The 24892-nt window shown below is 41.1% G+C and overlaps 1 protein-coding gene and 1 pseudogene across 3 annotated transcripts in view; one reads left to right on the top strand and one right to left on the bottom strand.

The window, feature by feature from the left end:
• Positions 1–17974, bottom strand: part of SMYD3 (SET and MYND domain containing 3) — a 711390-nt gene extending 693416 nt beyond the window's left edge. For both annotated transcript variants that reach the window (XM_082676889.1, XM_082676890.1), the window contains exon 1: positions 17760–17974. In XM_082676889.1, the coding sequence (XP_082533015.1) occupies positions 17760–17923 (164 nt within the window). In that variant the 5' untranslated portion in view covers positions 17924–17974. The remainder of the gene's footprint in view (positions 1–17759) is intronic.
• A 781-nt stretch (positions 17975–18755) lies between these two features.
• LOC309819925 (translocon-associated protein subunit alpha-like) lies at positions 18756–19657 on the top strand (annotated as a pseudogene). The gene has a single exon. The product of its transcript is annotated as a translocon-associated protein subunit alpha-like (transcript).
• Positions 19658–24892: the final 5235 nt, after the last annotated feature.

Here is a 24892-nt window from a genome sequence, read left to right as displayed (position 1 = left end):
AATTATAGGGGTCCCAGAAGAAGAAGAGAAAAAGAAAGGGACTGAGAAATATCTGAAGAGATTATAGTCAAAAACTTCCCTAATATGGGGAAGGAAATAATCAATCAAGTCAAGAAGCACAGAGAGTACCATACAGTATACACCCAAGGAGAAACACTCCAAGAGACATATTAATCAAACTATCCAAAATTAAATACAAAGAAAAAGTACTGAAAGCAGCAAGGGAAAGCTACAAATAACATACAAGGGAATCCCCATAAGGTTAACAGCTGATTTTTCAGCAGAAACTCTGCAAGCCAGAAGGGAGTGGCAAGACATAAAGTCATGAAAGCGAAAAACCTACAACCAAGATTACTCTACCCAGCAAGGACCTCATTCACATTCGACGGAGAAATTAAAACCTTTACAGATAAGCAAAAGTTAAGAGAATTCACCACCACCAAACCAGCTTTACAACAAATGCTAAAGGAACTACTCTAGGCAGGAAACAGAGAGAAGGAAAAGACCTACAATAACAAACCCAAAACAATTAAGAAAATGGGAATAGGAACGTACGTATCAGTAATTACCTTAAATGTAAATGATTTAAATATTCCAACCAAAAGGGTTAGGCTGGCTGAATGGATACAAAAACAAGACCCTTACATATGCTGTCCACAACAGACCCACTTGAGACCTAGGGACACATACAGACTGAAAGTGAGGGAATGGTAAAAGATATTCCATGCAAACGGAAATCAAAAGAAAGCTGGAGTAGCAATTCTCATATCAGACAAAATAGACTTTAAAATGAAGACTATTACAAGAGACAAAGAAGGACACTACATAATGATCAAGGGATCGATCCAAGAAGATATAACAATTGTAAATATTTATGCACCCGACAAAGGAGCACCTCAATACATAAGGCGAATACTAACAGCCATAAAAGGGGAAATCGACAGTAACACATTCATAGTAGGGGACTTTAACACCCCACTTTCATCAATGGACAGATCATCCAAAATGAAAATAAATAAGGAAACACAAGCTTTAAAAGACACATTAAACAAGATGAATTTAATTGATATTTATAGGACATTCAACCCAAAAAAAACAGAATACACTTTCTTCTCAAGTCCTCAGGGAACATTCTACAGGATGGACCATATCTGGGGTCACAAATCAAGCCAGGGTAAATTTAAGAAAAGTGAAATCATATCAAGTATCCTTTCCAACCACAATGCTACGAGACTAGGTATCAATTACAGGAAAAAATCTGTAACAAATACAAACACATGGAGGCTAAAGAATACGTTACTAAATAACCAAGAGATCACTGAAGAATTCATAGAGAAAATCAAAAAATACCTTGAAACAAATGACAATGAAAACACGACGACCCAAAACCTATAGCATGCAGCAAAAGCTGTTCTAAGAGAGAAGTTTACAGCAATACAAGAAACAGAAAAATCTCAAATAAACAACCTAACCTTACACCTAAAGCAATTAGAGAAAGAAGAACAAAAAAAAACCCCAAAGTTAGCAGAAGGAAAAAATCATAAAGATCAGATCAGAAATAAATAAAAAGAAAAGAAGGAAACAATAGCAAAGGTCAATAAAAATAAAAGCTGGTTCTTTCAGAAGATAAACAAAACTGATAAAGCATTAGCCAGAGTCATCAAGAAAAAAAAGGGAGAAGACTCACATCAACAGAATTCAAAATGAAAAAGGAGAAGTAACAACTGACACGGCATAAATACAAAGGATCAAGAGAGATTACTACAAGCAACTATATGCCAATAAAATGGACAACCTGGAAGAAATGGACAAATTCTTAGAAAAGCACAACCTTACGAGACTGAACCAGGAAGAAACAGAAAATATAAACAGACCAATCACAAGCACTGAAATTGAAACTGTGATTAAAAATCTTCCAACAAACAAAAGCCCAGGACCAGATGGATTCACAGGTGAATTCTATCAAACATTTACAGAAGAGTTAACCCCTATCCTTCTCAAACTCTTTCAAAATATAGCAGAGGGAGGAACACTCCCAAACTCATCCTACGAGGCCACCATCACCCAAATACCAAAATCAGACAAAGATGTCACAAAAAAAGAAAACTACAGGCCAACATCACTGATGAACATAGATGCAAAAATCCTCAGCAAAATATTAGGAAACAAAATCCAACAGCACATTAAAATCATCATACACCATGATCAAGTGGGGTTTATCCCAGGAATGCAAGGATTCTTCAATGTATACAAATCAATCAATGTGACAAACCACATTAACAAATTGAAGGAGAAAAACCATATGATCATCTCAATAGATGCAGGAAAAGCTTTTGACAAAATTCAACACCCATTTATGACAAAAACCCTCCAGAAAGTAGGCACAGAGGGAGCTTACCTCAACATAATAAAGGCCATATATGACAAACCCACAGCCAACATCGTTCTCAATGGTGAAAAACTGAAACCATTTCCACTGAGTTCAGGAACAAACAAGGTTGCCCACTCTCACCACTATTATTTAACATAGTTTTGGAAGTTTCAGCCACAGCAATCAGAGAAGAAAAAGAAATAAAAGGAATCCAAATTGGAAAAGAAGAAGTAAAACCGTCACTGTTTGCAGATGACATGATACTATACATAGAGAATCCTAAAGATGCTACCAGAAAACTACTAGAGCTAATCAATGAATTTGGTGGAGTAGCAGGATACAAAACTAATGCACAGAAATCTCTTGCATTCCTATACACTAATGATGAAAAATCTGAAAGAGAAATTAAGGAAACACTCCCATTTACCACTGCAACAAAAAGAATAAAATACCTAGGAATAAACCTACCTAAGGAGACAAAAGACCTGTGTGCAGAAAACGGTAAGACACTGATGAGAAAAATTAAAGATGATACAAACAGATGGAGAGATATACCATGTCGTTGGGTTGGAAGAATCAACATTGTGAAAATGATTATACTACCCAAAGCAATCTACAGATTCAATGCAATCCTTATCAAACTACCAATGGCGTTTTTCACAGAACCAGAACAAAAAAATTCACAATTTGTACGGAAGCACAAAAGACCCCGAATAGCCAAAGCAATCTTGAGAAAGAAAAACGGAGCTGGAGGAATCAAGCTCCCAAACTTCAGACTATACTACAAAGCTACAGTAATCAAGACAGTATGGTATTGGCACAAAAACAGAAATATAGCTCAATGGAACTGGATAGAAAGCCTACAGATAAACACACACACCTATGGTCACCTTATCTCTAGGCAAGAGTATACAATGGAGAAAAGACAGCCTCTTCAATAAGTGGTGCTGGGAAAACTGGACAGGTACTTGGAAAAGAATGAAATTAGAATGCTTCCTAACACTATACACGAAAATAAACTCAAAATGGACTAAAGACCTATATTTAAGGCCAGACACTATAAAACTCTTAGAGGAAAACATAGAACACTCTATGACGTAAATCACAGCAAGATCCTTTTTGACCCACCTCCTAGAGAAAGGGAAATAAAAACAAAAATAAATAAATGGGACCTAATAAAACTTAAAAGCTTTTTGCACAGCAAAGGAAACCATAAAAAAGATGAAAAAACAACCCTAAGAATGGGAGAAAATATTTGCAAATGAAGCAACTCACAAAGGATCAATCTCCAAAAGATACAAGCAGCTCATGCAGCTCAACATCAAAAAAAAAACCAACCCAATCCAAAAATGGGCAGAAGACCTAAATAGACATTTCTCCAAAGAAGATATACAGATTGCCATCAAACACGTGAAAGGATGCTCAACGTCACTAATCATTAGAGAAATACAAGTCAAAACTACAGTGAGGTATATCACCTCACACCAGTCAGAATGGCCATCATCAAAAAATCTACAAACAATTAATGCTGGAGAGGGTGTGGAGAAAAGGGAACCCTCTTGCACTGTTGGTGGGAATGTAAATTGGTACAGCCACTATGGAGAACAGTATGGAGGTTCCTTAAAAAACTACAAATAGAACTACCATATGACCCAGCAATCCCACTACTGGGCATATACACAGAGAAAACCATAATTCAAAAAGAGTCATGTACCACAATGTTCATTGCAGCTCTATTTACAATATCCAGGACATGGAAGCAACCTAAGTGCCCATCGACAGATGAATGGATAAAGAAGATGTGGCACATATGTACAATGGAATATTACTCAGCTATAAAAAGACGAAATTGAGTTATTTGTAGTGAGGTGGATGGACCTAGAGTCTGTCATACTGAGTGAAGTCAGAAAGAGTAAAACAAATATCATATGCTAATACATATACATGGAATCTAAAAAAAAGGTTCTGATGAACCTAGGGGCAAGACAGAAATAAAGACACGGATGTAGAGCATGGACTTGAGGACACGGGGAGGGGGAAGGGTAAGCTGGGAGGAAGTAAGAGAGTAGCACTGACATATATACACTACCAGATGTAAAATAGATAGCTAGTGGGAAGCTGCTGCATGGCACAGGGAGATGAGCTCAGTGCTTTGCAACCACCTAGAGGGTTGGGATAAGGAGGGTGGGAAGGACATGGAAGAGGGAGGGCATATGGGTATATATGTAGGCATTTTGCTGATTCACTCTGTTATACAGCAGAAACTAACACAACACTGTAAAGCAATTATACTCCAATAAAGATGTTAATAAATAAACTCATGAGAAAATGTAAATGAATGGATGCCTCCTTAACATGATAAAATATATGTACCTGAGTCGTAAAACCAGCACCTTAATTAATAAGGAAACCCTAATGTCCAGGAACAACACAAGAATGCCAACTATCTTCACGACTATTAAACATTGTTCTGGAAGCATTACTCAAAGTAATTAGCCTAGAAAGAACACTCAGAGGCATAAAAATTGAAAAAGAAGAAACTACGTGTTTGAAGATGACATAAGAGTACTCCTAGAAATTAAATTATCTGTAATTAAAACAGTGTGGTACCTATGCATAAATAGACAGATAAACCAATGGAAAAGAGTAGAAAGTCAAGAGTTAGACCCAATTAGTATATGATCTAGAATATGATTACTGGAGCCAATCATTGGGACAAAAATAATCTTCCTAATAAATGGAACAACTGGATATCCATTTGGAAAAAGATAAGATTAGATCCATTCCTTACACCATACATAAGAATAAACGCAAATGAATCAGAGATCTAAATGTAAAGATTTAAAGTATACAAATTCTAGAAAAAAACATGTGAATTACTCTATCACAAGAAAAGTTAAAACACAAATGACAACCAGAAAGAAAATATTTGCAATATTTCTCAAACATGAGACTAATATCTCTAATATACAAAAAAAGTTTTAAATCTGAAGGAAAGAACAAAAGTCTTATAGAAAAACAGGCAAAAGATATATAAAGACAATTCACAAAGAGATATTCATATAATCATGGCCTTTAAACATATGAAAAGATGTTTAACTTTATTGATAATACAATTTAAATGCAAACTGAAAACTATACTGAGATACCACTGTTCACCCATCAGACTGGTAAAAATTCAAAAGGTTGACAGTACACTGAGTCTGCAAAGCTGAGGGAAACCAGCACTCTCATACTGATACGTTGCTAGTGGAGTTGTGAAATGGTGCCGCCCCACACATAGGCATTTACACGTTCACCTAACAATCCCACTTCTAGGAATTTACCCTGAGTATATACCGGCAACAATATAAAAACACCTATGCGCAAGGTTATTGATTACAGCACTATTCACAATTGCAAAATACTGGAAATTACCTAAATGTCCAAGCATAGGAAATTAGAAACTATGGTACACACATAAAGTGGAGTACTTTGGAGCTATAAAAAAGAATAAGAAAGATCTCTGTAAATACGATATGGAGTAGATTTTTTAAGTGAAGAAAGCAAGTGCAAAAGAGCAAATAAAGTATGCTACCTTTTGTGTAAGAATGGAAAATAATAAACACATATATTTGCTTCTCTTTACCGAAGAGAGAGAGACAGAGAGAAGATAAACCAGAAAACAATGAACTTGCTTATCTACAAGGGGTGGCAGGGAGGAACAGTATGAATATGGGAGGGGGGCTAACACTTCGCTTTTTCATAGTTTGAGTTTTAGAAGCATGTGGATGTTCCATATATTCAAAATATAAAATTAAATCAAAAAGGATGAGGGGGAAAAACTAAAACTGAAAGCAAAGTGAAACAAATGAACTCAATTGTATTTCTTTTTTTTTTTTTTTTAATTATTTTTTTGGCAGTGTTGGGTCTTCGTTGGTGTGCACGGGCTTTCTCTAGTTGCAGCAAGCACGGGCTTCTCATTGCAGTGGCTTCTCTTGTTGCAGAGCACGGGCTCTAGGTGCACGGGCTTTAGTAGCTGCAGCGAGTGGGCTCAGTAGTTGTGGCGCATGGGTTCTAGGGCATGTAGGCTTCAGTAGTTGTGGCATGCAGGCCCAGTAGTGGTGGCACATGGGCTTAGCTGCTCCGCAGCATGTGGGATCTTCCCGGACTAGGGATCAAACCCGTGTCCCCTGCATTGGCAGGTGGATTCATAACCACTGCGCCACCAGGGAAGTCACTCAATTGTATTTCTAATAAATACCAATAAATATAATGAAGGGGAAAAAAAGAAAGAATGTAAAACGAACACAGTATTTAACTGTATATTCTCAGTCTTTGGCAGAGTAGAGGGGAAAGGGAAATTGTAAACAAATTCTGTACTGTTTCAAATAGGGTCTTTTTTTTTTTTTTTTTTTTTTTTTTTTTGCGGTACGCGGGCCTCTCACTGTTGTGGCCTCTCCCGTTGCGGAGCAAAGGCTCCGGACGCGCAGGCTCAGCGGCCATGGCTCACAGGCCCAGACGCTCCACGGCATGTGGGATCTTCCTGGACCGGGGCACGAACCCGTGTCCCCTGCGTCGGCAGGCGGACTCTCAACCACTGCGCCACCAGGGAAGCCCTCAAATAGAGTCTTTTTGGTAATGATGTGGGCAAAGCAATTCTGAAACAATTTTAGATATTATATAGAGTTGAACAAATGAGTAAATACATTGAGGCTTTCGAGGGCCAGAGTTCTCACTGAGCCAGAAAGGATATACAATTATGGAACCGGGAAAGGCAAGAAAGAACCCTGAGGAGACAAGTCGGAATTGAAAGTACTGATGTGAACTCATGATTTCTAAAATATGTGTACGTATGTGTATATGTATGCATATTTGCATGAACCTGCATACTTCCTCTGTCCTCTGAAAGAGTCAAAGAGCAAAAACATCCCAGGGGCAGTGAGCATATCTAGCGCTCAGATCTTGGTCTCTAATATTATTTCTCACTAAAAGAAACCAGGAATCCTCAGAGAAATACTGATTCCAGAGTTTTGGCAGGATGGGTACAGGATGAGTCTAAAACATCTGTTATGCCAGAAAGCAAGGAAGTGTTAAAGAGAAAAAAAAAAGGAGAGAAGAGAAGGAAAGAAAAGGAAGGGTAGGTAGAAAGAGAGAGGGAGGGAGAAAGAGAAGAAGGAAGGAAGGAAGGAAGAAAGGCAGGGTGGGAGGGAGGAATAAAGAAAACTTGGGGGCATATCACAAGGACACAGGATCTACCTTGAAAGGTTTCATACTAAAAAAAGATCTGGGACAATTTGAGTACCAAAACAATTAGGTACCTAATTAATTCTAAACCACTGAAAAAATGGAAATACTTGAGTCCATACTGATAATAACAAGATAACTAATAAGGAAGGAGGACAGGCTCTTATGGTGGAATGCTGAACTGAATGTCAACTGGTAAGTGTGGAGGAGTGCTATAGGTAAAAAATGAGCATTTTGCAACTACTATACCAAAGATTCAATCAATAGTCACCCATGGATGCATAAATCTCAGGGGAAATTTTAATGAACAGGATATTTCCATCTTACAACGTCTCCCCACAAACTGGCTGAGGGGAAAAATAATACACAGTGGCAAAAATAGGACAACAGCTTGACTGAGTGATCAGTTTAACACTATCAATGAAAGGACCCTGTTAACCTCCAGATGTGATACCTAAAATAAGGAATGTTCTGTTAAAAAGAAAAACATGTCTGCTGTAACTACTGAAGCTCGCCCCTAGAGCCTACACTCTGCAACAGGAGAAGCCACCGCCATGAGAAGCCCGCGCAACGCAAGGAAGAGTAGCCCCAGCTCGCTGCAACTAGAGAAAGCCCGCGTGCAGCAACAAAGACCCAACGCAGCCAAAAATAAATAAATAAATAAATAGAATTTTAAAAATAAGTAAATGTTCAAAATGATCTTTAAAATAATTCCAGGTTCTCGTTTCATACTTTCTGCACACATAATACTAAAACTAAATTCCAGTCCATGATACATGAAAGAGATATGCACTTAGGAATCATTTCAACATCTGATTATGTATGTATAGTCTCGAATTCCTTTTCATCTTATTCAGGATGCTCAAATATCCACTGGATAAGTGTTTACTGAGTACTTACGTTAGGCTATAAGTCATTTCATCTACTCTTTTAAATCTCTGCTACGCGTGTGTGATCAGCAGACCAGCAGCTTTAGCATCACCTAGGAGTTTGTTAGAAACGCAGAATCTTACATGCAACCCAGACCTTACTGAAGCAGAATCTGCACTTTAACAAGATCTTCAGGTGATTCTTCTGCACATTAAAGTCAAATAAGGCCTCCTCTAAGTGACTTAACAGATTTATTTCTAGCTCCTACTAAATCTGGTGCATGTAGAGTGATTCCCCAGAGCAGCTCTCTTCCATGCCATGACTCATACTTCTTGTTTTCTCCATCTCAACTCACTGCCCCCACAGTCATCAAGATAAGGTAAGAGAGAGCAGAGAACATGGCACAGGATATTTTATGGTAGACCTGGAAATGGCTTGTGCAACCTCTAGCCCAAACTCCATTGGCCAAAACTGAGTCACAAGCCCCAGTCTAACAAGGAGGCTTGGAAATGTAGTCATCTTATGTACCCACCCAAGGAAAATGAATAAAGTTTATAATGGATACTGTGATATCTCAGAAACACCATGGAAAGCTGAATAACCAGGCCTGAGCAAAGTCAGAGCAAGGAGAATTATGATGAGGACCATGAAGAGAAGTTCTACTTCTCTCAGTTCAAATTCTAATGCCAATGGCCAGCCAGTAAACCGGCTCACCTGGCTCACGTTTTATCAAGAGGTTCACTCTTGGTCTAATCAGCTGGCAACTCAAAGGAAAAAAAAAAAGCAGACATAAACTGGCAAAAATTTCAAAGTCACCTTCATCCCAAGCAGCACCACCCTTTTATACAATTCCAAATGAAACAAAGACTTTCTCAACGTTTATTCAAATCTTTAATTACAAAAAGTGATACAAGCTTTGAAAAATACAAAATATATAAAGTACAAAAGGATATCTTCCCCCCTCCAAGTCCCATCCTCCGAAAGTAACCGTATTAGAATTCTGGGGTGTTCTTCCAGACCTCTTCTACACGCACAAGTACATGCACACAAAAATTTTATTTAAAATACACACATTGTTCTACAACTTTATTCACCCAACAATGTGTTACTGACATCCATCCACATCCACTGTAGAAACAGATCCACTTCAATCTTAACAGCTACATGGATTCTACAATATGGCTGCACCATAACTTAACCAGTTCCTATTAATGCACATTAAAATTCTCTCTCCTTTTTTCTTAATTACAAAAATGCTATACTAAGTATTCTTGTGCAACCATTGTTATTTTCATTTGTCAGAATCCCAAAAATATGGTCAAGAAAACACAGTGCTCAATTTTGCTAGGTACTACCAAATTGCCCTCCAAAGGAGCATACCAATTTACACTCTACAAATGTCTGAATGCTCTCTAGTTCATATCTGTGCTTACAAGGAACATAATAGACACTTTAGAGTCCTTATGAGAATTAAGTGAAGTACTATTTAAGGTAAAGCGCTTAAAATCATGCCTGTCATTGCTTAGTAAGTGATAATCATATTAGCTACTGAAAAATAATTTTCAGTCATCATATACTGTGGTAACAAGTAAATGGAAAATGGCTCTCTTACTTTCCCTTAATAATCAAGGTTAATCATCATCGCAAGTCCCTTGACTCTTAAACGACCAGAACCAGCCAGAGTTAGAAGACGGGAAGCAAACGTTGAACAAGTCATACTAACAGAGAGGCACTAACTCCATACTTTGGTTCCTGATCCCAGTATATCCTGGCAGGTTACAAGAAAACCAGAACAAATATTGTTCATGGTTCACAACATACACTAGAGAACAAATCTGAGCCTCTCCAAATGTCACAAAAGACAGGTACAGTCTTTTATAACGGTGGTTCTCAAAGTAGGGTCCCGGGACTCCAAAGCCCTTTCAGGAGGCCCACGAGGTCAAAACTATTTTCATAATAATACTAAGACTTTTTTTGTCTTTTTATTCTCTTTCTCTCACAATGTACAGTGGAGTTTTCTAGAGGTTAAATGACTCGTGATTTTACAATACACTAAATGCAGGAGCAGTTGTGAGAATCTGAGGGTGTTCTATTAAGCCAGACATTAGAGAGACATACAAAAATGAAAGTAAGCGAATTTTCTCAGCAAATTTTCTTTTGTTTTGCAAATACAGTCTTTGTCATTAAAATCCTTGTCAAAATGCAATGATTCATTATGTTTAAATCCAGTCGTCCCTTGGTATCTGCAGTGGATTGGTTCCAGGACCCTCACAATACTAAAATCCTCGGACGCTCAAGTCCCTTATGTAAAATGGCATACTATTTACATACAACCTACACACATCCTTTCATATACTTTAAATCATCTCTAGATTATTTATAACACCTAATACAATGTAAATGTATGTAAATAGTTGTAAATAAAAGGTAAATGCTATGTAAATAGTTGCCTTTGCACTGCAAATTCAAGTTTTGCTTTTTGGAACTTTCTGGACTTCTTCTGTCCCCTGAATATTTTTGATCCATGGAGGGCTGACTGTATATTTCAAAACTTATCAGTTTTAATATTTTAAGCAGTAAAATCAATAAATATAACCACACTGCTTGCATGGTTATGTTTTGTTTAAACCCCTGCAGGGCCCTAAATAACTTTTTTTTTTTAAACCCTCCTATGAAATCTTTTTCTATAATTCTTAAGAGGGTAAAGTGGTCCTGAGACTGAAGTTTGAGAACCACGGTGTATGAAATCAGCTGCCTCAAATGACAGCATATAAGTCAAGAGAAGTCAAACCATAGGTATTAGCCCGCTGCTTCAATTCTCTTTCTGTGAAGGTCAGAGCCAACCTTGTAAGGAGTAGCACAGCTTCACAGAAGATTTCAGTGGGTCTCAGAGATGGCAGCACAAGTAGAAAAGGCAAATCCAAGGGCAGGAAAAAATGAGTGTTCCAATGAGAACAAATCAATGATTGCTCCATGACAAAAGGGTCTAACATAAAAACCTGACACCAGCTGGCCAGGTTCCCAAACATGTGCTGCCATTTGGGGAACTCAGGATCCCTAACAAACTGGGAACTCTGTACCAGTAGAAGCCACAATAGCCATGGTGAGAGGAAGTCTGCACTGTTGAGTTCTAGGCACCAGCCTCCATCCCTGTCCCCATGGTTGCTCTGTTCTTGAGCCCTTGAACAAGCACCAGGCTGTCTGAAGAAGGAGAACTTACTGCTATCCACAAAGCAGGTCATCCTGTCTGATTAAGAACGTCCTCTGCTGTGGCAATCACATGGACCAAATGGTTTCAGGCTCAGGGCTCTGCCATACAGCCCTTCACCAAACTTCCATGCAGAAGAAAAGGTAGTAGCAAAAGAAACAGGAATTATAACTCCCACTTAAAAAGAAAAATGGAAGTCATATCCAAAGAGTCCTTTCCCAACCCACCTCATCAATCCTTCTACTTTATTTTACTCTAAGTCCTTGACCTTCCAGTAAGCCCATGAACCACTGTCCAGGAATGTGCAAACCCTGATTTCAATGCTCTCAAGGTCCTTCCCTTGAGAAGATTTTCCTAGTCTTTCCATCTTCCAAGCCCATCCCCCCAGGAAGAGTCTGCAACACTACAGCAGCTCACTTGCACCTGGTGCTGGGATACTTCACAAAACCAGCTGTAAACCCACAGAATGTCTTTTATACACTATTTGAACAGAAGTGAGTGCCTCCCTGTCTCCACTTGGCTCTTTCTGGTCAGCCCTTAAACCCCGGGTCAGGAAGCCAAAATGAGAATTCTGCCTTTGTTGAAACCATTCCTTCCAATGCCTAGCATTCTTGGTAACTTCACTTATTTAGAAGATTCATCTAACACCTCAGCCTCTCAGTCTCCTGATCATTCCAACATTTTTCTTATTCCCTACCTCAGTCACTTTCTGCATACCCTAAACCCTGTGGTACCAAATCACACACTACTTCTAAAGCATATATATGTCAAGTCACCCCATCCTCTGACCGCTCCACCATCGCTCTGAGCACATCAGGTCCTCTAATCCATTGCTTCCACCACATTTCACTGTTCATCACCTTCCTCATGACCTCAGTCCCTAGCTTAGAAATATGGTCCATGATTACACTCTTCCTTGCCCACGACTTCAGCTTCCTGCTTCCTCTCTCCACCCATCATGGTAACCAGGCAGCCCTGGGTGAGCCCAATTCTCACAGTCAAACTGCCAACCACTGGGAGAAAAGAGCACTAGTCTGCTAACTGCTCTCACGGTAAATAAATGAACAAAAGTTTTAAGTGGACCCTTAGCACTTCCCAGCAACCCCGCTATATTTTCCTAAGCAATTCACTTTCCTCTCCTAGAAGAATATTTCACACCTTCTCCTCTCTGAGAATCTGTCACTCAGCAGCCGCCTCCCTAGTTGTCCTCAAGCCTTGCAGTCACTGCTGTTACCTTCTCGGGCACCTCTTCTTCTTACCCCAGTATAAGAAGGTATTCCCTCCTGCTTCCACCCCAGGTTCAGTCCTTGGCCAAGACGGATTACATCATCTCACCAGGGTTCTTTTTTTTGCCCTTTACTGCCTGATCATATTTACCCACACTGTAGCTCAAATGTAGTTGCTTTATTTCCTATAATTGATCTACTCTGTCTCATGAACATGGGGCTGTTTTTTCTATAATTAATCCAAGCTTCCTCAAGAACACTCACCCTAGTAAATAGCCAGAAATGTAATATTTGCCAAATAACATCTCAGTCTCTTCCAGTTAATATTCAGACATTTAAGTTTAACTCCTTACCAGAGCTGGTTTCAACAGTCGCTTTCAGGTAAATATTTCTGCAAGTGGGGCTTATGGGACATCCTTACGGTGGCAAGACCTCAGATCTTGACATCTCTAAGGATCCTCACTGGTCTCTGCTGCAAGGCAGTGATCAGGTCCTATGGCTGGACTGGTGCCATCTCACCTTTTGGGATGTCATGCTGCCTCCCACCTCTGGTCTCCATGTTCCTGACCTAGAGTCACACAGCCCTTTGTCATGATGCCTGCTGTTCCACCAGGCCTCTAAGCTTGTCCACATCCCTGAAGTGATATGAGAGCACTTCAGAATCCCCTGCCAGCACAGACTCATGCAGCCAGCCACTTTCTCTTACCACTGCTATGCCCTAGGCCCCAATGTTGGCACAGCAACAGCCTACACAGCTCTCAAGCTTACAAATAAGGAGCAGACCCAAAGGTCTTCCACTTTTTTTTTTTTTTAAGGCCTTCTACTTTTGACTGACCCATCAACCCATTTAATACCCTCACCCCAACCCCAGAACTTTGGCCAGACAAGGAAGGTCAGAACATATGTTTCTCACAATCTATTTCCACCCCCCCCCCCCGCCCATCCCCTGCTTCCCATAAGCCACCAGGGCTGAAAAAAGATGGACTTTCCAATTCATTCTCCTTCCTCCTGGGAGGCACTAAGCCTCATACTCAGCTTTAGTGATGGAAGAAATACCCTCTTTACCCTGCAGAAGAAACTATTATTAGAGTTTGCCATGGAAGCTCTTGATAATGGAAACTGCAGGCAACTTGGAACTTTAGAAAACCAAAAACAAACAAAGAATGACTTTAAATTCCCCAAAATATTATCCCTTCACAACTCCAACAGTTAGAATCACTTGTGTACTAGGTCCCAGAGATATAAAGATTAGACTTAGGTCACTAAAGTGGGGAGACCTACAAACAAAATAATTACAATGGAATTTTATGTGTTACATATACCAAAACAAACAGAAGACACAAATAACCCTTGTCAATCTTCTCCAGCTCCATCAAATTAAAAATGGATAAGAAAAAGGATAATATAAATTATTTCAGGTCACAATTTCATTGTCATTTAATCTTTCTCCAATTTATATACCTCATTCTTTCCCACTCACAACACAAAATACCAGGAGCCAATCCATGAAAAAAAAAGGAAAGGAAAGGAAAAGAAAAGGAAAGGAAAAAAGCAAGAGAAGTCATAAAGCAGGTTTAAGTTTCTCTATTAATAAAAATAAATATGCAAGAACTAAAGCACTAATCAAAACAGCCCAAGGCCAAAGGAAATCAGGTAGAATCTTATAACAATAAATGATCTGGAGAGTAATGAAGTAATTACAATAAATACCTGTTCTTTTATTCTATTTTGGTCCCCCCCCCCACTTCCCATGGAACTGTTGTTATTCGTTACAAGCTAATATTTTCATTCTATTTCTTAATTCAAATGGAAGGCAGCAAAAGGACAAAAACAACTAGAGGAGAATTCTGCGAGATGTTCATACTACAAATTAAAAGCTTACTACATGCCAGGCACTGGAGTTTACAAAAATTGAAAGACATCTACTCTTAAGGACTTCACAGCTAATAAGAAACAAATTTTACTTACAAGGTGATAAGGAACACGGAATTGTATCCCCCCATTGATGAGCATTCAATATTGGTAGAAAACTGCATAAGACAACGCACCAAAGTTTGATTTCTCTAACACTACCCTCAGGCTGCAGTGATTCCCAGCTAAGCACTTCAGAAACACAACAACCACTGAAGCAGAAGTGTTCAACAGAGCTCCTACTACTAGGAGCACTAGTTCAGCACCTGTGAACTATGTCCTAGCAATCCAAAATTAAGTGCAGGGCTTCCCTAGTGGCGCAGTGGTTGAGAGTCCGCCTGCCGATGCAGGGGACGCAGGTTCATGCCCCGGTCCGGGAGGATCCCACATGCTGCGGGGCGGCTGGGCCCGTGAGCCATGGCTGCTGGGCCTGGGCGTCCGGAGCCTGTGCTCCGCAGCGGGAGGGGCCACAGCTGTGAGAGGCCACAGCAGTGAGAGGCCCACGTACCGCAAAAAAAAAAAAAAAAAAAAAATCCATTTGTTTGTTTTAGTTTGTTTTGTTTGGATCCTTGGCATTTACTGATATTACCTTTCCTATGTTTATGTTTGCTGATTTCTCCATTATAATATGCATATGGTGGGAAGTAGAACCTACCTCCTTTCTTAAAAGCCACGAAGGCCAACTACTCACCTTCTCAACTTCCCTTGTAGCTAGGATGCAGGCAGTGACCCAAGCTCAACCAATCCAAGACACCCACTGAGAACTTTGAATCAGAAGCTAATATCCGGAGTTCCCTGGTTGCCTAGTGGTTAGGATTCCGGGCTTTTACTGCCACGGCCTAGGTTCAGTCCCTGGTCGGGGAACTGAGATCCAGCAAGCCTCGCGGCACAGCCAAAAAAATTAAATAGAAAAAAAAAAAGAAAGAAAGAGAAAGCTAATATCACAAAGAAGCATGGCTGAGCTGGCAACTTTCCAGCAATAACCAGTTTCCCAAGCAGCAGTGGCGGCGGCAGTGGTGGCAAGAATAGCAGCAGCAGTAGGGTCCAGTGTCATAGTGCTGGCGACACATGCTGCAGAACCCAGTATTACCAGGCAGCGTCAGAAGGAACGTACTCTCCAGGTCCCAACCCCATCTACTTCTGAAGTGCAATTCTGACTGTGGAACTCCCCTGGTTCCTGCCCATTTTCAGAGCTGGGTTTCCTCTAGACTTTAAAAGGATGCCAAGAACTCCCCAAAACTCTTTCATGAAATTCCTTTTCTCGTTTAAATCATTACAGTTCTTGTTAATAAGAAAAATAAGTGACAGCAGTAATGGAATTTTATTGGTAAATCAAGAAGTATGCCACATACAAAGGGCTGGGTTTGTGCAGTCTATTTGGAAAGTGGACAATTCCATGTTCCATGTGAACTAAAGTTCAGCTCTGATAATTCAATTAATAATCTGTCATCGTGTATTCATTCCAAAACTTTTCTATTCCAACTACTAAATAACTTGGCAGTCTGGTTTCATCTGCAAGATGATCCACATCTTCATCAATTAATGTTATAAGACTTAAGAAAAAGCAAGTTCTCTGTTCTGGGCTACATTCAAACTCTAGAAACACCTCCAAAGGATTTAACAGGATGAACATCCCAGCTTTCTCTCTAATTTGCCTGAATGAGAATCAAAGGTCTACAACTTTCAATGTTGAAGCCTTCAGCATTTCATTTCTTGAAAGGAATGAATTGTTTTCAACCACACAGTTTACAAAAGCTTCAAGGTGTTCACTCCTCAAAGAATTTTTGTTGTTGTTGCTGTTATCATTACTTCAGGAAGCAACAAATACAATTAAGTAACTTTAAAATATGAGAATAAATTCCTCAATTATGAGCCAAATAAGGACATAGTAATACTAATGGTCAAGCTACTGATTTGAGCTTTGCACTTACCCCCTCACCTCCATCCACCCCAATCCCAGACTAATAGGTCTGGAAGAGCAGTCATGGAAAAAAATCATCCCAGCCATCTAAAACAGAGCTCTTCTCCTTGACATATAATAGGAGCTCAAGAACAATTGTTGCTTGAATACAATTCCTATGACTGTGCATACATATTACACATTTCCATAAATTGCTCTCCCATAGCACTTTACATTGACCCAGTGCTTACAGGCTTACAAATTACTTTCACATGAATTCTTGCATCTAGATAGGTGGTTAAGAGTTAGACCTGCCTGCAGTCATTAAATGCAAAGCACACGATGGAAGCTCAGTAACTTATGCTCCTACAGCACAGTACTGCATCTCTATTTCAGCCCTTCTGATACACTGTAATTAATTATCTCGCTCACTTATCTGCTCCTTAAGGATTCTTAAGGACGTCCCGTTCATCTTTGTGTCCCCAGGCCAAACAGAACCTGGACCACAGGAAGTGCTCCGTGAACACCAAGATTCTTCTGCGTCCTGCGAGCCCCGCACTTTCTTGGCGAGGCCTCGGCCGTCAGCCTGACTTACACCATCCGTTCTCCCACTCACCCCCACCTCCTCCAACTGTGATTTCCACAACGGCACCAATGAAGCTTATCGCCTGAGACACAGACTTTTTTGTTCCGCAGCAAAACTACCCACGGCTCAACGTCTCCCCTTAAGTCTGCCCACCGGCTCTCTCCAGTTAATACTACGGCGGGGTGGGGTGGTAGCGGGTCCAGCTGGGGCTGCGTCTGGGGTCCCTCCAACCCCCGCCGCGGCAGCCCAGGGGACGGCCAAACGGAGTCTGTCAGCTGCGAGGCGCCCCCGGGAGCCGCTCATCTGGGGAAGTGCGGGGCTGGGCATCTGGGCAGCACCGGCGAGACCTTGTGCAGCCACAGCCAGGGGGAGTCCCGGGGAGGGCTGCCCCCCCGCGCCACGCCCTCAGCACCCCGGACCCCTCACTGCTCTGGACTCAGGTGGGCGAGGGAGGTACGTACCCGAGGAGGCAGCGGTCGCAGACGACACCACGACTCCCCTTGCACACCGTGTACGCTAAAGGATCCGAGCGGAAAAGCAGCTCTCCGGGGCGCAGTGGCGCCAACGCACGCAGCCCGTTTCCCCTGTCGGCGGTGCTGAACTTTTCCACCTTCGACGCCTCCATCCTCGCAGAGCTCCCGCACCTCAGGCGTCCGCCGCGTTTCGCAGCTGGCGTCTCGCGGGCTGCCGGGAGCCGGGCGCCTGCGCCTTGCGCTCACGTACCCCGAGGGGCGGGGCGGGCGCGACGGAGCCTCTGAGCATGCCCAGATGGAGTCTCGAGGTTGGTCCGGCTGGTTGGGGTGAGGGCGTTGCTGGCCTTCCCACCTGCTCTCCCAACCTTTCGGACCCGAGGCGGTTCCGCGAGGAGAGGCGGTGTTTTTCCCCTCCAACATTTTATTAGGGTAATTTTAATGCAGACGGGAAGTTGAGAGCACAGTGCAGTGAACACCTGTATACCCTCCACCTAGATCAAACAATTCTTACCATTTTGCGGTTTCTGCTCATTTTCTCCCAGTATGGATGTACGTATGTGTGTATGTACGTGTGTGTGTTTATAAAAGTTGTTGAGGGCTTCCCTGGTGGCGCAGTGGTTGAGAGTCCGCCTGCCGAGGCAGGAGACACGGGTTCATGCCCCGGTCCGGGAGGATCCCACATGCCGCGGAGCGGCTGGGCCCGTAAGCCATGGCCGCTGAGCCTGCGCGTCCGGAGCGTGTGCTCCGCAACGGGAGAGGCCACAAAAGTGAGAGGCCCGCGTACCGAAAAAAAAAAAAGTTGTTGAACCGCTTGAAAGTTGTTGTGTTGAACCGTTTGAGTTGCAGACATCATAACGTTCCATAACTAATACTTTACATCATGACATGTCATAATTAAATACTGTAGCATGCATTTCCACAGAATAAGAACAATATGCTATGAAACTACAACAAACAGGGACCGGACGCCGGAGCGGCGGCGCCATGAAGTCCCTCCCCCGCCTGCTGCTGCTTCTCCTGCTGCTGTTCCCTGCCAGCCTCTTGCTCCGAGGAGATCCTGGAGGCTCATTGGCAGTGACTCGAGGTCTTACAGAAGATGAAGAAACAGTGGAAGATTCTATAAATGAAGATGAAGACGATGAAGCAGAGGTGGAAGATGATGAACCCACATATTTGGCCGAAGATAAAGAGGAAGAAGATGTATCTGGTGAACCTGAAGCTTCACCGAGTGCAGATACAACCATCCTGTTTGTGAAAGGAGAGTTTCCAGCAGATAACATTGTGAAGTTCCTGGTAGGCTTTACAGACCAGATTTTATTGTTGAATCTCTAGACACCTCATTCCGTTATCTTCAGGACTACCAGTTTTACATCCAGAATTTCACAGCTCTTCCTCTGAACACTGTAGTGCCGCCCCAGAGGCAGGCAGTTTTTGAGTACTCCTTCATTCCTGCAGAGCCCGTGGGTGGAAGGCCCTTTGGTCTGGTCTGAACTACAAAGATTTGAACGGCAACATTTTCCAAGATGCTGTCTTCTATCAAACAGTTACAATTATTGAGACAGAAGATGGGTTAGATGGAGAAACAGTCTTCGGGTATATGTTCCTTACTGGTCTTGGGCTCTTTGTGGTTGTTGGCCTTTATCAGCTCCTAGAATCTAGAAAGCACAAGAGACCCATACAGAGGTAGAGATGGTAGGTCAAGTCAAAATGATGTTGACATGAGCTGGATTCCTCAGGAAACTTTGAATCAAATCAATAAAGCTTCACCAAGAAGGTTGCCCAGGAGACAGGCACATCAGTGGGATCTGATGAGTAAATCTTACTTTGTGCAACAGTTCGGTCTTTACTTAACCTGCAAGAGTGTTTTTCAACATGATGGGAATTAGTGCAGAGAAGCCCTATCACCATAGAAAGCAACTATTACTTATGTGTGGACTGAGCAATCAGAGTCAATAATATTGCTGAAAATCCACTGCATTTATTTTTCTAAAGTAACAAATCTGGGGACTCCCCTGGTGATCCAGTGGTTAAGACTCCACACTTCCACTGGACACAGGTTCCATCCCTCCTCGGGGAACTAAGATCCTGTATGTCATGTGGTACATCCAAAAAATAAATAAATAAATAAAGTAACAAATTTGAGGGTTTTTTAACCATTAAAATCTATGTGTGTGCGTGTGAGCAGTTGGTCTTACCAGAATCATAGTTAACTACCTGAAGCATGCCTTTAGAATACTAAATATAATGCTATTGTCTCTTCCTTTTGGATGTTTTCTGACATTTTCCCCCAAAACTCAATATTTGCCCAATATGATTATAGACATCCTGCCTTGCACTGTTTTTAAAGAAAACAATGCTTTTTCCTTAGAATAGCTCAAATCCCAATTGATGGCGCACTTTGCATGTTGTTGCTGTTCTACAACTAGTATTCTAAAAGCACAAGCAGGAGTAGCTGCTTTTTAGCAATAGAAGTGGTTTGGTATTTTGCTACTGTTTACTATAATGCACACCTTCAGAAACCTTCCCAAATGAGTTCAAGGAATTTGGGGATCTCTAGCACCAAAATTGGGAAACATGAAAATTCTGGGTTTGATATATAAAACCAACTTCTCTCTTTTAAAAAGAAAGGGGCTTCCCTGGTGGTGCAGTGGTTGAGAATCCGCCTGCCAACGCAGGGAACACGGGTTTGAGCCCTGGTCCGGGAAGATCCCACATGCCACGGAGCAACTAAGCCCATGCACCACCACTACCGAGCCTGCACTCTAGAGCCCGTGGGACACAACTACTGAAGCCCACACACCTAGAGCCCGTGCTCCCCAACAAGAGAAGCCACTGCAATGAGAAGCCCGCTCACTGCAACGAGGACTCAACACAGCCAAAAATAAATAAAATTTTCAAATAAATAAAACAAAGGGAGGGAGGCAGGAGGGAGGATGTAGGGAGGGACAGAGGGAAGCAAGGGAAAATGGTACATTTGTGGAAAGTGTGTTGTCCATTGTTCTATTTCTGACCCAAGAGATAGCTCTAGAATGATTTTAGACCACTCTTTTTTTTTTAATAGATCTTTATTGGAGTATAATTGCTTCACAATACTGTGTTAGTTTCTGCTGTATAACAAGGTGCATCAGCCATGTGCATACATATGTCCCCATATCCCCTCCCTCTTGAGCCTCCCTCCCACCCACCCTATCCCACCCCTCTAGGTGATCACAAAGCACCGAGCTGATCTCCCTGTGCTATGCTGCTGCTTCCCACTAGCTATTTTACATTCGGTACTGTATATATGTCGATGCTACTCTCACTTCGCCCCAGCTTCCCCCTCCCACCCCGTGTCCTCAGGTCCATTCTCTATGTCTAAGGTACATTTCGCTTATAATTAGTCATGTTGAGCATTGAGCTTCTTTTCACGTGCCTCGTGGCCATCTGTATGTCTTCCTTGGTGAAATGTCTATTTAGATCTTCTGCCTATTTTTTAACTGGATTGTTTGGGTGTTTTTTGATATTGAGCTCCATGAGCTGTTTGTATATTTTGGAGATTAATCCTTTGCCTGTTTCTTCATTTGCAGATATTTTCTCCCATTCTGAGGGTTGTATTTTTGTCTTGTTTATGGTTTCCTTTGCTGTGCAAAAGATTTTAAGTCCCATTTCTTTATTTTTGTTTTTATTTCCGTTACTCTAGTGTTTTGTTTTTGAAGAGATCATTTTTCTCTCCTTAATAGAAGCATCTTGCTTAAGAAAAGTTGCCTTGGTCTACAGACTATTAGTCTACTAACTAATCCTAATCTGTGAAAGAATTGGATAATTGTTGATGGCTAACCAATTGCTCTTTATCTAACCTTTGGGGTATTTTGGTTGTTGATTTTTTTTTTGAGTTAATCTGAAGAACTCCAAAATTTTAAGCACTTAAGATCTCAGAATCAAAATTAATTGGACTTCATAAAATTCCTCTTAGTTACCCTTGCCCTAGGTAGTAAATAAATTTGGCATTATTGTCAGACTGGATAAGTAGTACAGTAAAGTAGTATGAACAAATAAGAGGCTTTTCCCATCTGTCTTTAAGCCATATTCTCCCACACATATTTTGTAAGGAAATGGTAAATGAAAAAATTTAAAATAAATTTTTAAAATGTTTATTTATTTACTTCTTTGCATTGGGTCTTTGTTGTGACGTTGACAGCCCTCTAGTTGTGGCACTCGGGCTCCAGAGCACACAGGCTCAGTAGTTGCAGCGCACGGGCTTGGTTGCCCTGTGGCATGTGAGATCTTAGTTCCCTGACCAAGGATCCAAACGCTGTCCCCTGCATTGGAAGGCAGATTCTTAACCACTGGATCACCAGGGAAGTCCCAGTAAGTGAAATTTTAGTAGCTGTTTAGTTCCTGATCTGTCTTCATTATATTGAACTGACCCCTCTTTATTATAATCCCCACCTGCACCCATGCCCATGCAAAAAACAAGAAAACAGAACACAAATGAAAAATCTTTCCAAGTTGCTTAAGTATTTAAACATCTGAGCCAAAGCTGATGACAATAAAACAAGTTACTGTATAGCTGTTAATCACTTTGCAAGTAGGACTAAGCACTAAGGTGTCAAATTAACTATATTGGCAATGCTGAGCTATAAACTTTCTATACCTGTAAAAAAAAAATAACAAAAACTACAATATCATCACATCTAAGAAAATTACAAGCAAAAAACATATTCACTTTAAGAATGGCTTTGGTAACTTTTTCTTAAAAAACTGGGATTGCATTTTCTTTTTCATGACATTGACTCTTTCAAGATTCCAATCTAACAGCCACTATGGAGAACAGTATGCAGGGTCCTTAAAAAACTAAAAATAGAATTACCGTATGACCCAGCAATCCCACTACTGGGCATATACCCAGAGAAAACCATAATTCAAAAAGACACAGGCACCCCAATGTTCATTGCAACACTATTTACAATAGCCAGGTCATGGAAGCAACCTAAATGCCCATTGACAGACGAATGGATAAAGAAGATGTGTTACATATATACAATGGACTATTACTCAGCCATAAAAAGGAAGGAAATTGGGTCATTTGTAGAGATGTGGATGAATCTAGAGACTGTCATACAGAGTGAAGTAAGTCAGAAAGAGAAAAACAAATATCGCATATTAACTCATATATGTGGAACCTAGAAAAATGGTACAGATGAACCGGTTTGCAGGGCAGAAATTGAGATACAGAAGTAGAGAACAGGGGCTTCCCTGGTGGCGCAGTGGTAGAGAGTCCGCCTGCCAATGTAGGGGACATGGGTTCGTGCCCCGGTCCGGGAAGATCCCACATGCCGCAGAGCGGCTGGGCCCGTGAGCCATGGCCGCTAAGCCTGTGCGTCCAGAGCCTGTGCTCTGCAACGGGAGAGGCCGCAACAGTGAGAGGCCCGCGTACTGCGAAAAAAAAAAAAAAGAAGTAGAGAACAAACATATGGACACCAAGTGGGGAGAAGCAGTGGTGGGTGGGAGTGGTGGTGGGATGAATTGGGAGATTGGGATTGACATGTATACACTGATGTGTATAAAATGGATGACTAATAAGAACCTGGTGCATAAAAAATAAAATAAAATAAAATTCAAAAATTCTAAAAAGAAAGATTCCAAGCTAGGATTCTTGTTAAAATGTTCAACATCCTGTATTTGCCTATTGTTTTCTCCTAGTGCCATTTCACTTGTTCCGCTATTCCCTGTATTTCCTGTAAACTTCAGACTAGATCTAGATGTTAGAAACTAGAGGTTTGATTTGATTCAAGTTAAGTGTTTTTTAGTAAAAACACACTACAAATTATATATTGTTCACTTCTTAGTGCATCACATCATATCAGAGTGTGCATAATATCAGGTTGTCCATTAATAAGTTTGATCACTTGGTAAAAGTGGCGGCTGCTAAAACTCTTCATTGTAAAGGTACATTTTACCTTGGCAATTGGCAAGTAATCCATGCGGTGATATTCCTGCACTGTAAGAATAGCCTGACTTTCACAACCTGGAGAGGCAAACTTCTGGCACTTCCTGAAATAATCTAGAAGTGGCTGTGCTGTAGCGGAAAGAGCAGTGAGTAAGGATTTCAAAGACATGGATTTGAGTCCTAGTTCTGCTGTGTGACCTTCAGCAAATTTTCCAAGCCTGTTTATTAACTGTATAATGAAGATAATACCTTACAAAGTGATGAGAATAAATCCTATGAAAGTATTCTGAGAAATCTTTAATTCACCTTACAAATGTAAGGAATCATTATCCTGAGTTAAAGCTTTTATGTCTGTAAGGATAGGATAATGCCGGAGCACTCACCAGCACTACTAGTATAATCATCTCATACCACTGCTTAGCATTAAGCATTGTACATCGAAGGAGCTCAGAAACCGTTTCCTGAACAAAATAACACGTCCTAAGGAGTTCCAGAGAACCAGGGGCTAATTCTACCATAGAATATTCCCAATTACTAGAGCATGTGAAAAGAATTCTCCAGGGGAACATTAGGCTGGGATCCATTCTCAGAGACGGGATGACCTAGTCTTTCCTATTCTGGGATGTGGTTCCAGCTACCTGGACATGATCCCATTTCCTCTAATGTATGTCTTGTTCCCAAGACCCAGAAACTCAACTGCCCCAGACCTTAGAGGAATGTCCCATTCCTTCAGTCTAACTTTCTTCTAGTCTGTGCATATATATGTTTCTCATTTCCCACTGGTTGGAACTTGGATGCAGGGCTAGTGGTGAGCCATTACCCACCAAAAACAAAAAGGCAATATCCCAGAAAACGATGGAATGAGAAAGGAAGAGCCCTACACCCCTGACTGTTCACCTGGTTGGACATTTCCATGGGAGAGACAGCTTGGTTAAATAACCCTTATTTTGGTCTGTGTTAAAGAAACAAAACCAATGTCATCATCTTTAGCCTCTTTTGTAGCTAAAGTGCAATACTTGGGCTGTGCCCATCTGGCCTTCCCACTGCAGAGTTATGGAGGCCTTGGGGAGCTCTGGTTGCTAGCAACTACTTTGAAGTGCACCAAAAATAAGATGGATTAATGGATAAATAAAGAAATGGGTAAATATATAGATATGTAGAAAAGCCAGTATAATACAGTAAGTCCCCCACA

This window comes from Grampus griseus, assembly GCF_964374135.1.
Source record: "Grampus griseus genome assembly, chromosome: 1".
Classification (NCBI taxonomy): Eukaryota; Metazoa; Chordata; class Mammalia; order Artiodactyla; family Delphinidae; genus Grampus; species Grampus griseus.
Note: the sequence above shows the minus strand (reverse complement) of the source record. Positions and strands in the feature narration are given on the sequence as shown.